At 46.9% G+C, this 12,730-nt stretch overlaps 1 protein-coding gene across 1 annotated transcript; it reads right to left on the bottom strand.

Moving 5' to 3' along the window:
- Positions 1–253: 253 nt before the first annotated feature.
- Positions 254–7,475, bottom strand: mmp23bb (matrix metallopeptidase 23bb). Its single transcript, XM_080890190.1, has 8 exons — positions 7,099–7,475; positions 4,786–4,898; positions 3,673–3,812; positions 2,902–3,069; positions 2,340–2,504; positions 1,988–2,098; positions 1,780–1,906; positions 254–1,229 (listed from the first exon to the last, which is right to left on the bottom strand). Exons 1-8 carry the CDS (start codon positions 7,147–7,149, stop codon positions 1,037–1,039), a joined length of 1,068 nt encoding a protein of 355 aa, XP_080746316.1. The 5' UTR covers positions 7,150–7,475; the 3' UTR covers positions 254–1,036.
- Between the last annotated feature and the right edge of the window lie 5,255 nt (positions 7,476–12,730).

The raw sequence follows: 12,730 nt of genomic DNA, 5'->3' as shown, positions 1-12,730 counted from the left end.
TGAGATTGTTAAACTTTATTTGTTTTTGATTTTTAAAATGATTTTGTCGGTTTGTTTGTGTCTGCAGGGTGAGCGACCCACGCTAACCCTGCAGACACTCTTTGTTCTCAGGCCTTTGTTTCCACAGACATCAGTGTCTCTCTCACACACACACACACACATTCATCATCCAACCCATTTCTTTAAAGTCTGACCTGTTTTCATCTGAATATTTGGAGCACCCTCCCCCTCCCTCCCCCCAAAGAGAGCATGGACGACCTGAGAGCGTCTCAAACCTGCGTTCTCTCTAACGGCCACCAGGGGGCTCCACCTCTGAGAACTCGTACCTCGTACGAGCTGCGTCCAGCAGGAGAACATTTACTAAAATGTTTCTGTTTATTTCTGTAATTTGTCAACAAAACAACAAACAAATTTCACACATTAAGGACAGAAAGAGGACACCACCAGTTTACTGGGTGAAGGACTCACACCTGTCATAGTGTCCATCACTCGCATTCAGAGCGCTGCCGTGCTGTTTGTGAGGCGGGATTAGTCTGAACTGTGAATCATGCAAAGCTGCTCTACGTCAGTCCAGCACTCAAATCGTGGCGGTGAAGACGGGCCGGCGGGGGAAACAGGAAGTGCACAAAGATGTGAAACAGCTTCCCCATGATGGAGGACAGAGGAACAGCGTCTGACAGGACACAAGTCTAAGCAAAGGTCAAAGGGCAAAGAGGGATTACATGACTGTCGTTGCTAAGTAATTAACTCAACCGCTGCAACTAAAGTGGGCGGGGTCAAACGCCACAGTTCCTACAGGCTACAGAAATATTCTCACGTAGATGAGCAGCAGGCTGCTTATCACCAAAACGCCATCCAGTCAGCTCAGTCACCACTTTACACATTGTGATGTCATTCGCAGTCATGAGGATGGGGCGCCGTGACATCACAGAGCTGCCAATGGTTCGTTGTTCTTTAATGTTTAAAGTCCCTTGAAGTCAGGAAAAAAGTCCACAGACGCCATGCTTCCTGTCAGGTCACTTCCTGTCTGTCGTCTTCAGCTGTTGGATGCCTGCTCCGGCTTCAGTCTGATAGCCCAGGAGTTTGCAGAGACGATGTCGCCGCGGCGATGGACGCGGCAGGTGTAAACGCCTTCGTTGAACTCGTTGGCGACGATGCGCAAGTCTCGGTCCTTCATGACGATGTACCCTGGAATGGATGAGAGGATCTGCTCGCCATCTTTGTACCAGCTGCAGGAAAACCACAGACACCACAGACCTTTAAGCTTTCAGCTCCGCCCACAATCATTCAAACAGCTGTACAGAAAATGACCACAAGCCCGGCTCGTTAACTGTGACTCGTCCTGGCTCCTGAAACTCTCCGAGAAAGATTTTAACCTTGACGAGCTGTGTCCATGACCAGTGACGCCGCAGCATTAGCTTCAAAACATGAACAAGGAAAGTTTGAAGCCTAATCTTGAAAGTAGAGATAGTGTCTGTCTCCCGAATCCAAACTGGAAGCTGGTTCCACAGAAGAGGGGCCTGAAAACTGAAGGCTCAGTTATTGTAAATTTTATCAGGAAATGATCAGACAGGAAACTCTGTTACATGTTCAGTTTCTATGCCACATGTTAAAACAAGATCTAGAGTGTGATTAAAGTGGTGGGTGGGTTCTTTTACATGTTGACAGAAGCCAGTTGAGTCTAATAACAGATTAAATGCCATGTTGAGGCTGTCATTCTTAGCATCTACATGTTAAAATCACCCACAATAATGATTACGCCAGCATTGATGAGCTGACCTGATTTTGGGGGGTGAGCGGGTGCTTTTGGTCCCACAGCGGAAACCCACCACCTTTCCCCGAGGAACCATCTTGATCTTCGTGTTGGCTGCCGGCGGTGTTGCTGTAGTGACCACCTCCAGAGGCTCTGCAGTGGGAACAGGATGGAGACGGGCAATGAGCGTCGTGCGGGCTTCTGTGAGGGTGTCAGAGGTCAGAGGGGCCTCACCGTAGCAGAAATCACAGCGCTGAGGACAGTTCTTCTTCATGAACGTCTTCCTTCGCTCGCAGAAGCCGAGCCGAGCCCACGGGTCGCAGACTCGCTTCTTATCCAGACAACCTGCAGAGCGACAGACGTGTCCAGTCACTTAAACACAACAAACACACGTCACATGATGCAGCGGCGTGTTTCCGCCTGTCTGCATCAGGGGATGTTTATTTCTGATCAGTCAGAGCAGTTTCCCCTCAGTCCACCTTAAATATCTCAAATGCATAAATGTGCTGTTTCCCAGCTTTGCAGCGAACAGCTGTAAACCTGACTGAAGCAGGACGAGCTCGTTTCCGGCCGCGCTGGGGTTTACCGTAGAGTCTCTGGATGCCCCACACGTCGTCCTGGGCGATGTTCCTCTGTCCGGTGTAGGTGGCGTTGGGATGCATCAGAGCCTGAGGGTCTCTGGAGTGCCACAAACCCAGAGCGTGGCCGATCTCGTGTGCCGCCACCTGGACCAGGTCGTTCAGCCAGACTCCTGCAGGAGGAGATTTTTACATCCAATCATTATCATCCTCAGAGCGCCGGCTGCAGGATGGTAATGACATGTTCTCAGAGGAGCGTCACTCCTGCTGCAGCCTCCTACAAACAGACCACGCCCACCACACTCGCACAATGATCTCTGAGGTTTCTGCTGTGCTCTTCCTGTCTGTCATGTTTCAGGAGTTTGTTTAGATTTTTATCATTTAAGAAGCATTGAGGAATAAATCCTGTCACGATACCAGCGCTGCTGTTTATAACACACACACATGTTATAAACTCAAAAAGTGAGGAACACCTAAAACAACATTTGTGCTGTTTCTTTCATCTCTCAGACTACGGTGGCCTTCTAGGAACACACTAAACACACACAGAACCATCCTACGTGCTCCAACCTTGTTTCCAGCTGAAGCGCGACTTCCCGAGGATCCAGAACTCGTGGTTGTCAAAGTGAATTTCTCCCCGTGGTGGCAGGAAGGCGTGCGCCAGCTCGCCGTTCAGCCCATCGAAACACGGGTGGAGAGGAGACCACCAGCAGTCCGTGTGGTTGAAGGTGTAGAAACCTGGAAATAGGAAACTGAAGTGGAACATCTCAGAGGACGAAAGCAGAGCTCCTCATCCTGCAGACGTGTTCGTGTCCTTTCATGAGGACGACCTACTGAACGCACTTCTTTAATTACCACCAGCAACATGTAGCTGCAGCCTTCACCAGCAGGGGGCAGAGTTTTACTCTTACCGCCGCTTCGTCCAGAACCTTCAGCTTGTCCAGCCCACTAGTAAAGGTTCGGCTGACTCACTACGCCATCTTGTGGTACAAACTGGTATAACATGAAACAACAGCCTGTCTCCATTTTAATATCAGCTGATATCTGTTCAACACAACATCGATGCCGTCTCTCCACCTTCTGTTGATACTTTGGTTGGTTTTTCTAAGGTTTGAATCACTTTGAACACAGGCAGTTACAATTACGAGGCAATTTTTTAATGATATGGACTAATCTTGTATTAAAATAAAGTACCTGTGACCTGTTTAGTGCCAGGGTTAGGGCTCTAATCCATCACTTTAAGCAGAAGTTGGCCCTTTTCAAATGAAGTCTCCCACACAGAGAGAGGTGCGTGTTAACCTGACCCTGTGGGTCCACAGCCAGTTAAACGTTCAGTCCTACCGATGGTGATGTCAGCGGTAGCGTTGCCGTCAGTAACCTCGGTGAAGGTCAGCGGAGACACGTCACTCCACTTTGTGAAGGCGATGCCGATGGCCTTCCTGGTGTCCTCCACATTCAGGGTGTTGGGGAACTTGATGATCCTGAGATGGAAGAGACAGACAGATAACTGGACTCTGATTGGTCCTCAGAGAATGATGCTCCGCCTCCTCTGATTTCAGTTGTGTGATTGGTATAGAAATACAATGGGAGGGCAATCAGTGAGGTAGGTACTCATCAGCATGGAATCAGGAAACAAACGAGCCAATCACGATGCTGCGCCATTCGCTTTCTTCATCGTCATCTATGAACGTTTTTCAGTCGTTAACAAAAAAAACCCCAAAAAAAACTGGTTGTCAAAGAAAGGACAAAATGTTGTTCCAGTCACCCGGGCTCCGCCTGCTACTACAGGCCCTTTACCTGCATGGAAGGAGCCAGAATGAAAATAACCACCCAAATAACTGCCTGCAGGCGTTACAGCGAAGGGTCCTGAGTGTCAAGATTGTTTCTAGACTTTGACCTGAGGCTGCTGCTCCTGCTGCCGACGATGAGGAGGAGGAGGAAGGGTTGGTTCCTGCGCTGTTTATTGGTTAGACTCTCGGACACCAGAGATTATTCTCTGCCTTGTGGTTTATATTCTGCTCTTTATTTTTGACTTGTATAAATTGGAGGCCGAACACGAGGCTCTGTGTGAGGGTCACTTTCTCTGTTCAGGCTCCTGCTGGGTGACATCCTGAATCACTGTAGATATGACAGCCAGCAGGCCCTCAGTATTAGCTTGAATTTCAGGCTCCAAATGTTTACCTTCATAATTAAATATTATACACGTAGAATGTGCTTTAATACAAGCTGTGGCAGAGGTCCAACCAATAAACGCTGAAATGCAGCAAAATAATAGAAAGACGCAGAATTAGACGATGACGACATTAAATCTTTAACTTACACATGATCTTAGAGGACGATTAGAGAAACAGAGCATTTTGAAGTTCCTGACCTTGTAAAAGCACACGTGATGACCTCAGAGCTTCACTGAATGAATTACAGGATGTTACTAAGTCTGCACAGGTGTTTCTCTACCTGTACGTGATGTTATGGTGAGTCCACTTGTGTCCTAGAGGGTTGATGGCATAGCGTTTGCTTCTTGCTGCTCGGTCCCCGAACACCTCCATTGATCTGCTGCTGTCAGACATCTGAAACACAGCAAACATGCAGAGTTAATAACCAATCAGCTTCCTTAAAATCAGTTGCAGTGCCTCTAGCGTCCAGCAGAGGCAGCACTGAGTCAGTCCTCATAGACTCCCGTTTTTAAACTTTACAGCAGAATTAAACACGTTTACAGCCAGATACACAAACTGTTTGGTCTCTGTGGATACGCGACGTCTGGACCGTGTTTGTGCTGTTGGGGCCTTTGTAATGACATCATCTGACCAATAATATGTCTGCTGTGAGGTCACTGTACTAACAGAGCGTCCACAAGGCTGAGCTCTGGGTTTAATGCGGCAAACTGGAGGATTTTGATTGTATAGTACTGAGCCCTAACTGGCCCGTGTCTGTGGATGCAGACCAGCTCATGACTCAGCCATGCTGGCTTTGCTGGCTGAGGCTGTTTTATCGAGCACGGCGAGCTCCGTCTGGAGGTTTTCTGTTATTGATGATTTGACACCACCTGTAGTTTCAGGAGGTCATAGGTCACATGAATGACTGGTTTTACCAAAGTCAGGAGCTGATGCAGCTGCAGCGTTTTGGCCTAGCAATAACTTCCTGACCTCTGTGATTTCCTGTGACTATTTCAAAATAAAAGCTCAAGTCTCAGCAGCCGTGCATGATACGCTGTTCAAACAGAAACAGAAATACTGCAGCGCTCTAATGAAACAGGAGACTCTGGAAGGCTCTGTGCACAGATGTGGACAGATGTGGCAGTAGGGTGATTCCATACAGATGTGAAACACTTCCTTCTTTGTCTCTTTCATGTGTGGCTTTGATGTGCTTTGATTCCCCCCCCCCTTCCCCACGTTTCTGTCAGCCACATGTGAACTCGGCTGAACCTCCTTTGCCTCCACGTTTCACTCGCTAGAAAGTCTGCTCACACATCTGAGCGCTCAGACAGAAAGGACCCCACAGGCTCCACCCAGCGCCCCTTGCTATGTGGACACCACCTACAGGTTCTGCTTTGGCGCTGTTCATTCACACGTTTATGCTCTGCTCCCAGCAGCTGTTTGCTGTTACTGCAGGAAACTTGCAGAGCGCCATCTGGTGGACAGACTGTGCAACACCAACACTCCAAGCCTGGCTGAATGGTGTTTCTCCTGTTATCAGTGCTGACACTGACAGATCAGCTCACAGATAACATCAGCAGCCTCACGTTTGTGACACCGAACAGCAAAAGTTGAATATTTGATCTGTTTCTGATCTGGATCGACTGAAGGAACCAAAACTGTGATAACGACGGGTGAGTTCAGACTGACAGCAGACTGCAGGTGATGCTAACACCACGGGGACCTGAGTGTGACTGAGGAAACAAACCTAAGACCTGCCTGGAGTCCGTTTCACAGGAATCGTCAGACTTACAGAGTTTGATCAGATTTCAGACAGTGTGAACGTTTCTACACTGAGTCTGAGACACGAAGCAGTAAACATTTTAATTAGCAGTGCAGGACTGTGTGAGGTCACCTCTATGCTCTGCAGGCTTTTAAAGGCTCATTCTAAATATTCAAACCAAACCAGTCAGCTATTTCATGGAAAATCATCTCAGCAAAGTCAACTTAAGATGTTTAAAGAATCATTCCAAAAGTTTTAATGAGCACAAAGAAATGGCAGAACCACAGAGACCACAAAACGTCTGCAAACGTCTTCAGAGAGCTTTGTGGAAAACAGACTCAGACCACATCACAAAGAGACGCAGCGAATAAAAAGATTACAGCGCAGACACACTCTCATCACGTTTCAATTTTGTTTCCTGACTTTAAATAGAAGAAAATCTTGTAAAACCGTTTCACAGATTTACGTTTCAGTGACTTTTCAGACCCAGAAATCAGCTCCCCACCCACTCTCACAAAAGCTGCAAACTGATGTTGGAGTCAGTTGCTGTCTGACCTTCAGGGTCCCTCAGCTGAGAGCCAATCACGTGACTCCAATCACGTGTTTTTTTTTTAGTTTGATGTGTGAAAGAGTAAAAAACGCTCAGATTCATCTTCAGTTTATCGTCAGAGAGAAAGAAAAGCGCAAAATCATCTGAACTCAGAAACTTCATCATTTCTAAGTCTGAGCGAATAAGAGCCGGCTCCAGCGCCAGGGTGAAGAGGAGGAGGGTTATGACCTGTGTCTGACCTCGGGCTGACTGCGCGCTCTTTGTTCTCTACCAGTTTGTCTGAAGTCGGTCCCGACACTGACCTTCATCATCACCATCATCAGCAGCAGCAGCAGCAGCTGAACGGGGTCCATGGCGAGTCTCGGACCGCGTGCCCGTCAATATATCAGTCAAACAATCGATCGGTGAGCGCGTGCGTCATCCCACGGAGTTTCCAGGCGCGCAGATTTACGCACGCACACTCCGCGGAGCTAAAAGTCGCGCAAGCTCCACTTCAGGCAGAAAATCAAAAAGCGGGAAAGATCCGAACCCCGGAGACCCGACCCGACCCGCTCCGTGCGCGTGCTCAGCGTGGTCCGGGACCCGTGGGAGGAACGCGCTCCGCTGGGGAACAAACTGAGTGAAGTTCCCGGAGTGTCCGCTCGCTGCTGCAGCGGGGCTGGTCCGGAGGGGCGGGGTCAGGTGAGGAGAACAGTTTAACCCTTTCCCACCGGAACCACAGTTCTGTTTAAGCACTGAGCTCACTCAGCGGATAAACAAACCAGACCCGCTCCCGGTGTTTCCCTCTGGGGCCTCAAGGGCTCCAGACTGCAGGTTGGGCCACCCTGAGGTGTTTTCCCAGCAGCAGCGGTCCAGATGTGCAGCAGTTGTTTCGTCTCTGCTAAGAACATCTGTCCAAACACTCAACAGCTTCCTGTGAGGGAGACACGAAAACAGCAAAAACCAAAAATCGTTTACAAACTGAGAAATACTAACAAAACAGACCTGTAGACCTAAAAATACACACATCAAAAACTCCTTACAAATACTGCACTACTAGTACTACACACACACACACAAAGGTCCTGCGATTGAACAGGTTGAACTCGCTGCAGGTTTCTATCCGTTTATGACTTTACAGAAATAATTAAGAGAAAAAACATGATGTGGGAGGATTCAGAAGAGAAACCTGCGATAAAACTCAACAACGTGTGGAGTTCCCCAAGGCTCCGTCATCGGTCCTCTGATGCTGATGGTCTGGCTTTATTGATCTGCTTCATGCCATCTTTTGATGGGCCTTACATGTTTAGACTTTCAGTTTGGGGTTGAGGAGCATCCACAGTTAGCTGCTTATTCACACAGCAGCGATGGAAACATCCAGTCACGTTTTCTGTTGAGACTTGTGCTCTGAATGTGGTTGTGACCTTTTTTACACACCCACAGTCATTAATATTAAAGTATTGATTAATGTGGCTGAAGCAACAGAAAGACAAAGCCCTGCTGATGGATTAATTCTGGATGTCTTATTGCCTAAATTAATCTGGGAGGGGTGAATTAATCACTCCTTGCAGCCCCCTCAATACCCCCCCCCCCGGCCCGGCTTGCATTGTTGTCTTGTTTATCTCTCCGCCCACACTTGGCGTCTCTGTCCAGCTCGCGGTCACCTTCACTCTGACAAAGTGCCTGCAGAGGCATCTTTAGAGGAGCTCATCATATGGTGCATGTTAAGCAGCTCATTAACACTGCATTGTGAGCTGAATGAGGTTTGAATGTTGGCAGCTGAGCGGCCTGGCAGATTCCCATCATGCACTAAGAAGAAGGACTCATCCAGGCTGGAGAAACTGATCAGGAGGGCTAGCTCTGTGGTCGGCATGAAGCTGGACACTCTGGTGACAGTGGCAGAGAAAAGGACATTAAAGAAACTGATGGACATTATGAACAATGCTGGGCATCCTCTGCACACGGCCATAAACAACCAGAAGAGTCTGTTCAGTGACAGGTTGCTTCTCCCAAAGACAAGAACTAACAGACTTAAAAACTCCTTTGTCCCACACGCCATCAAACTGTTTAACTCCTCCCTGGAGGGGAGAGGGAGGGGAAACAGGAGGACAAAGTAGGGGGGAACAACTAAGCTGTAGTGCCTCTTCACCTCACTGTGCAATACCTTGTGCAATACTTTTGTAAATAGTCAACGGTGCAATAGACTCAATACTTGAAATGTGCAATTCACTTGTATTTTTATTTTTTATTCCTATTTATTCTATTTATCCCCTTTGTATATTTTATTTATATTGTCTCTGTATTTATATATGTGTGTGTGTGTGTGTGTGTGTGTGTGTGTGTGTGTGTGTATGTGTGTGTGTGTGTGTGTGTGTGTGTATATATATATAACAATTCTGTAACTGTAACTTCGGTCGTTGCTGTGCTTTTTGGAAGTCGAATTTCCCAGAGGAACCCACCCGAGGGATTAATAAAGTTCTATCTTATCTTATCTACAACACTGCTGTGACCTCACACCCACTCACTCTGTGCTGGCAGGGTGAGAATCGATCGATACGTTGACAGAAACCTGAAACCAAAATTCATCCGAGAGGCAGTTTGTTAGAAAGTCAGTGATCTCCTGAGGAAAGTGAAGGTCAAACTGAGAGAAGAGCCGTGATTACGCTTTGGTCCCTGAATGTCTCATCATCACTCTTTCTTCACCCTGACGTTAGTCTGCAGGACTCGTATTTTCCACATTTCTCGAAGAGCTGCAAACACACCGTGCTCTCCGGCCAGGAGACGGTTCTGCAGCAGGTACTGCTGATACTGAGACTGCTGACATCACACGCAGTGCCATCCAACCTGTCTTTGTCTTTATTGTCACTATAAATACATGAAATATAATGAGATCAATGAGATCCTTTTGACAACAGTCATTCACATCATTGCACCTGTAACTCTAATGTGACACCATCACATGTGACGGTGGCAGAACGAGGTGGACGCACCTGAGCGGCATAAACGATCACGCTGTTCCTGCATTGAAAGGGTGAACGAGGTTTTTGGGAAGTGTTCAGCTGTGTGTGTGTGTGTGTGTGCGTGCGTGCGTGCGTGTGTGCGTGCGTGTGTGTGCGTGTGCGCGTGCGTGCGTGCGTGCGTGCGTGCGTGTGTGTGTGTGTGTGCGTGTGTGTGCGTGCGTGTGTGTGTGTGTGCGTGCGTGTCTCTGTGTGTGTGTGTGTGTGTGTGTGTGTGCGCGCGCGCGCATCGTGTCAGCCACAGAGTAATAACAGAATCCTGAAAAGTATTGAAATGTGTTCGCCTCCGCCGTGTGTTTATCAAAGTGAACAGAACAAAAGAGACCTGACTTCAGAGCATGGAGAGATTACTGCCCACTGAACATCGTGGATCCTCTGTGGAGGTCGTCAAGAGCTCCAGATTCCTCGGTGTCCACCTGGTCCCTCAACACCAGCTCCATAACTAAGCTCTGCTTCCTGAGGAAGCTGGGAAAGCCCATCTCCCTCCATCCATTCTCACCACCATCTACAGAGAGACTATCGAGAGCATCCTGAGCAGCTGCATCACTGTCTGGATGGTAACGGCACCGTATCGGATCACAATGCTCTACAACTGTTAGTGAGAGCAGCTGAGAGGATCATTGGAGCCATCACAGAGGCCTGTCACACCTGCTGAATCGGCAAAGCCACCAGCATCGTGGAGGACCCCACACACACTCTGCTATCACTTCCAGCATAAATGAAGACAGGAAACTAAACAGCAGTGACGTTTGTAGGGTTACTGAAGTTGGGCTAGCTGCTATATAATGATGTGCTACGTGATCGCTAGCGACACAGCTATGTTAGCATAATATAAACAGTGAAGCTGGAGGACGAACACTAACACTTTTCCACTTATAAAAGTTAACGTGAAGGTTCCTGATGGTTAGAGACAAATGTAATCGCATGGCAGGATGCTGTAAACGGACCAAACTTCAGTCAGGAGAACAACTGAGATAATCCATCCACAATACGAGGTTAGTCATTAATATACTGCAACAACATGGTCAAAGGAGCTTGCAAAGAAAAGCGTCTGGACTTCTTTAAGTTACTTGAAGACGTTTCACCTCTCATCCGAGAAGCTTCTTCAGTTCTAAGGTCAAATGGTGGAGAGTCCCAGATTTAAACCCAGTGGGAGTGACCCCCCAAAGAGGGACAAAAGGACCCCCTGACCCTAGAACTGGAGAAGCTTCTTCAGACAAGACAGTAACGCGTTATGCGTTACTGTAATCCGATTACTTTTTTCAAGTAACGAGTAAAGTAAGGGATTACTATTTCAAAAAAGGTAATTAGATTACCGTTACTTTCCCGTAGGAGCGCTGCGTTACTGCGTTACTAAAACCGTGATTTTTTGCGAGAATGTCTCACGACAGTGACGTAAGCGAGTGCGACGTTCGTGACAACAGCTGTGTGCAGATCAACAGTGGATCATATATCGAGTGCAGAGAGAGTATGAGCGTGCAGCGTTTAAAGCGTGGAAGTACTGACCTTACTTTGAGTTTGATTCCATAAAAAGTGACAAAAACATTAGTGTCCGCTGTGCGTGGGAAGAAAACTTCTTTTTACAGCGAAAAAACCCCTAAACTTCCAACAAGCACCGAGTAGCTACGACGTAATGGGAAACTCACAGAGAAACTCGCGGATTCTTCCACTGACCGCGGCACACCTGCACCAGGGCAAACCTCCGCCTGCCCCACTCCTGCTTTACAGGTGAAAATAGAGCAACAGGACTGCTGAGTCTTTGACTTTATTTATTTTCTGCTGTGTTTTACTTGCATCTATTTGAAAGACTGAGTGTAAACACAAAAAACATTTTATTTTATGAGCTGGAATGTGCAGAAAATAGGTTTAAATGTTAAACTAATTTCTTCCAGTCAGAGAATGTTGCATATAATTTAATTTTTGCTTGATGCATAAAGTTAAAAGATTAAAACTAATAAAACAAGTTTAAAAAGAGACTTTTCCATTTGATTACATTTTATATGATGGATTATGCAGAAAAAGTAGAATTGGGATTGAAGCGATTGAAGATCTATCGTAAGGGTCCATAATCCCAGTCCACGAGGGCCGGTGTCCCTGCAGGTTTTAGATGTGTCCTCGAACCAATACAGCTGGTTTAAATTGATAAATTAGCTCCTCAACATGTCCTGTAGTTCTCCAGAGGCCTGGTAATGAACTAATCATGTGATTCAGGTGTGTTGACCCAGGGTGAGATCTAACACCTGCAGGGACACCGGCCCTTGTGGACTGGGATTGGGGACCCCTGATCTATCGCGTCATTACCTATTGAGGGTGTAAAGTAACTAAGTAACTAATTACTTTCAAAAATAAGTAATCAGTAAAGTATTACTTTTGGGGGGGAAGTAATCAGTAATTAGTTACTGATTACTTTTTTCAAGTAACTTGACCAACACTGGTCGTCAGCATACAGGTGATAGGAAATATGATTGTTAAAAAAAGAGAACTGAACCAAAGACAGATCCCTGAGGGCCCCACAAAGCAGAACAGCAAAACACCTCTCAGAAAAATGTGACATGAACCATTTTAAATCATCAGCAGAGGAACTCTTCTCCATTGTTTATGGGAATGTCCTAAAATCCAGGAATTTTGGAAAGATGTCATCAAATGTCTGACTGAAGTGTTTAAGGTAAAAATTCCTTTAAATGGTAAACTCTGTGTACTTGGAATATACCCAAGGGGATTTAAGCAACTGGAAAAACAAACTAAATTACTGGACTATGGACTACTTCAAGCCAGAAGAGCCATTGCACTAAGAGGATGCTCCCTCCATGGGACTCTGGAAGAAGGAAATTGCAGGCTCTAGGCCTGGAAAGACTAACATATATTGCAAAAACTGGGACTTTGTGAATATGTGGAAGCCATATATGGACATTTCAGGGAGTGGAGGTGAAGGATGTTT

This window comes from Rhamphochromis sp. 'chilingali', assembly GCF_963969265.1.
Source record: "Rhamphochromis sp. 'chilingali' genome assembly, chromosome: 8".
In the NCBI taxonomy this organism is placed as follows: Eukaryota; Metazoa; Chordata; class Actinopteri; order Cichliformes; family Cichlidae; genus Rhamphochromis; species Rhamphochromis sp. 'chilingali'.
This window is presented reverse-complemented; position numbering and strand designations above follow the sequence as displayed.

Excerpts from the sequence above, each read along its gene's own strand:
- mmp23bb (XM_080890190.1), bottom strand. The coding sequence starts at position 7,149 with ATGGACCCCGTTCAGCTGCTGCTGCTGCTGCTGATGATGGTGATGATG. Across the intron at positions 3,070-3,672 it reads TACCGCTGACATCACCATCG|GTTTCTACACCTTCAACCAC; the intron begins GTAGGACTGAAC and ends TCCTATTTCCAG. Across the intron at positions 2,099-2,339 it reads GGGCATCCAGAGACTCTACG|GTTGTCTGGATAAGAAGCGA; the intron begins GTAAACCCCAGC and ends GTCGCTCTGCAG.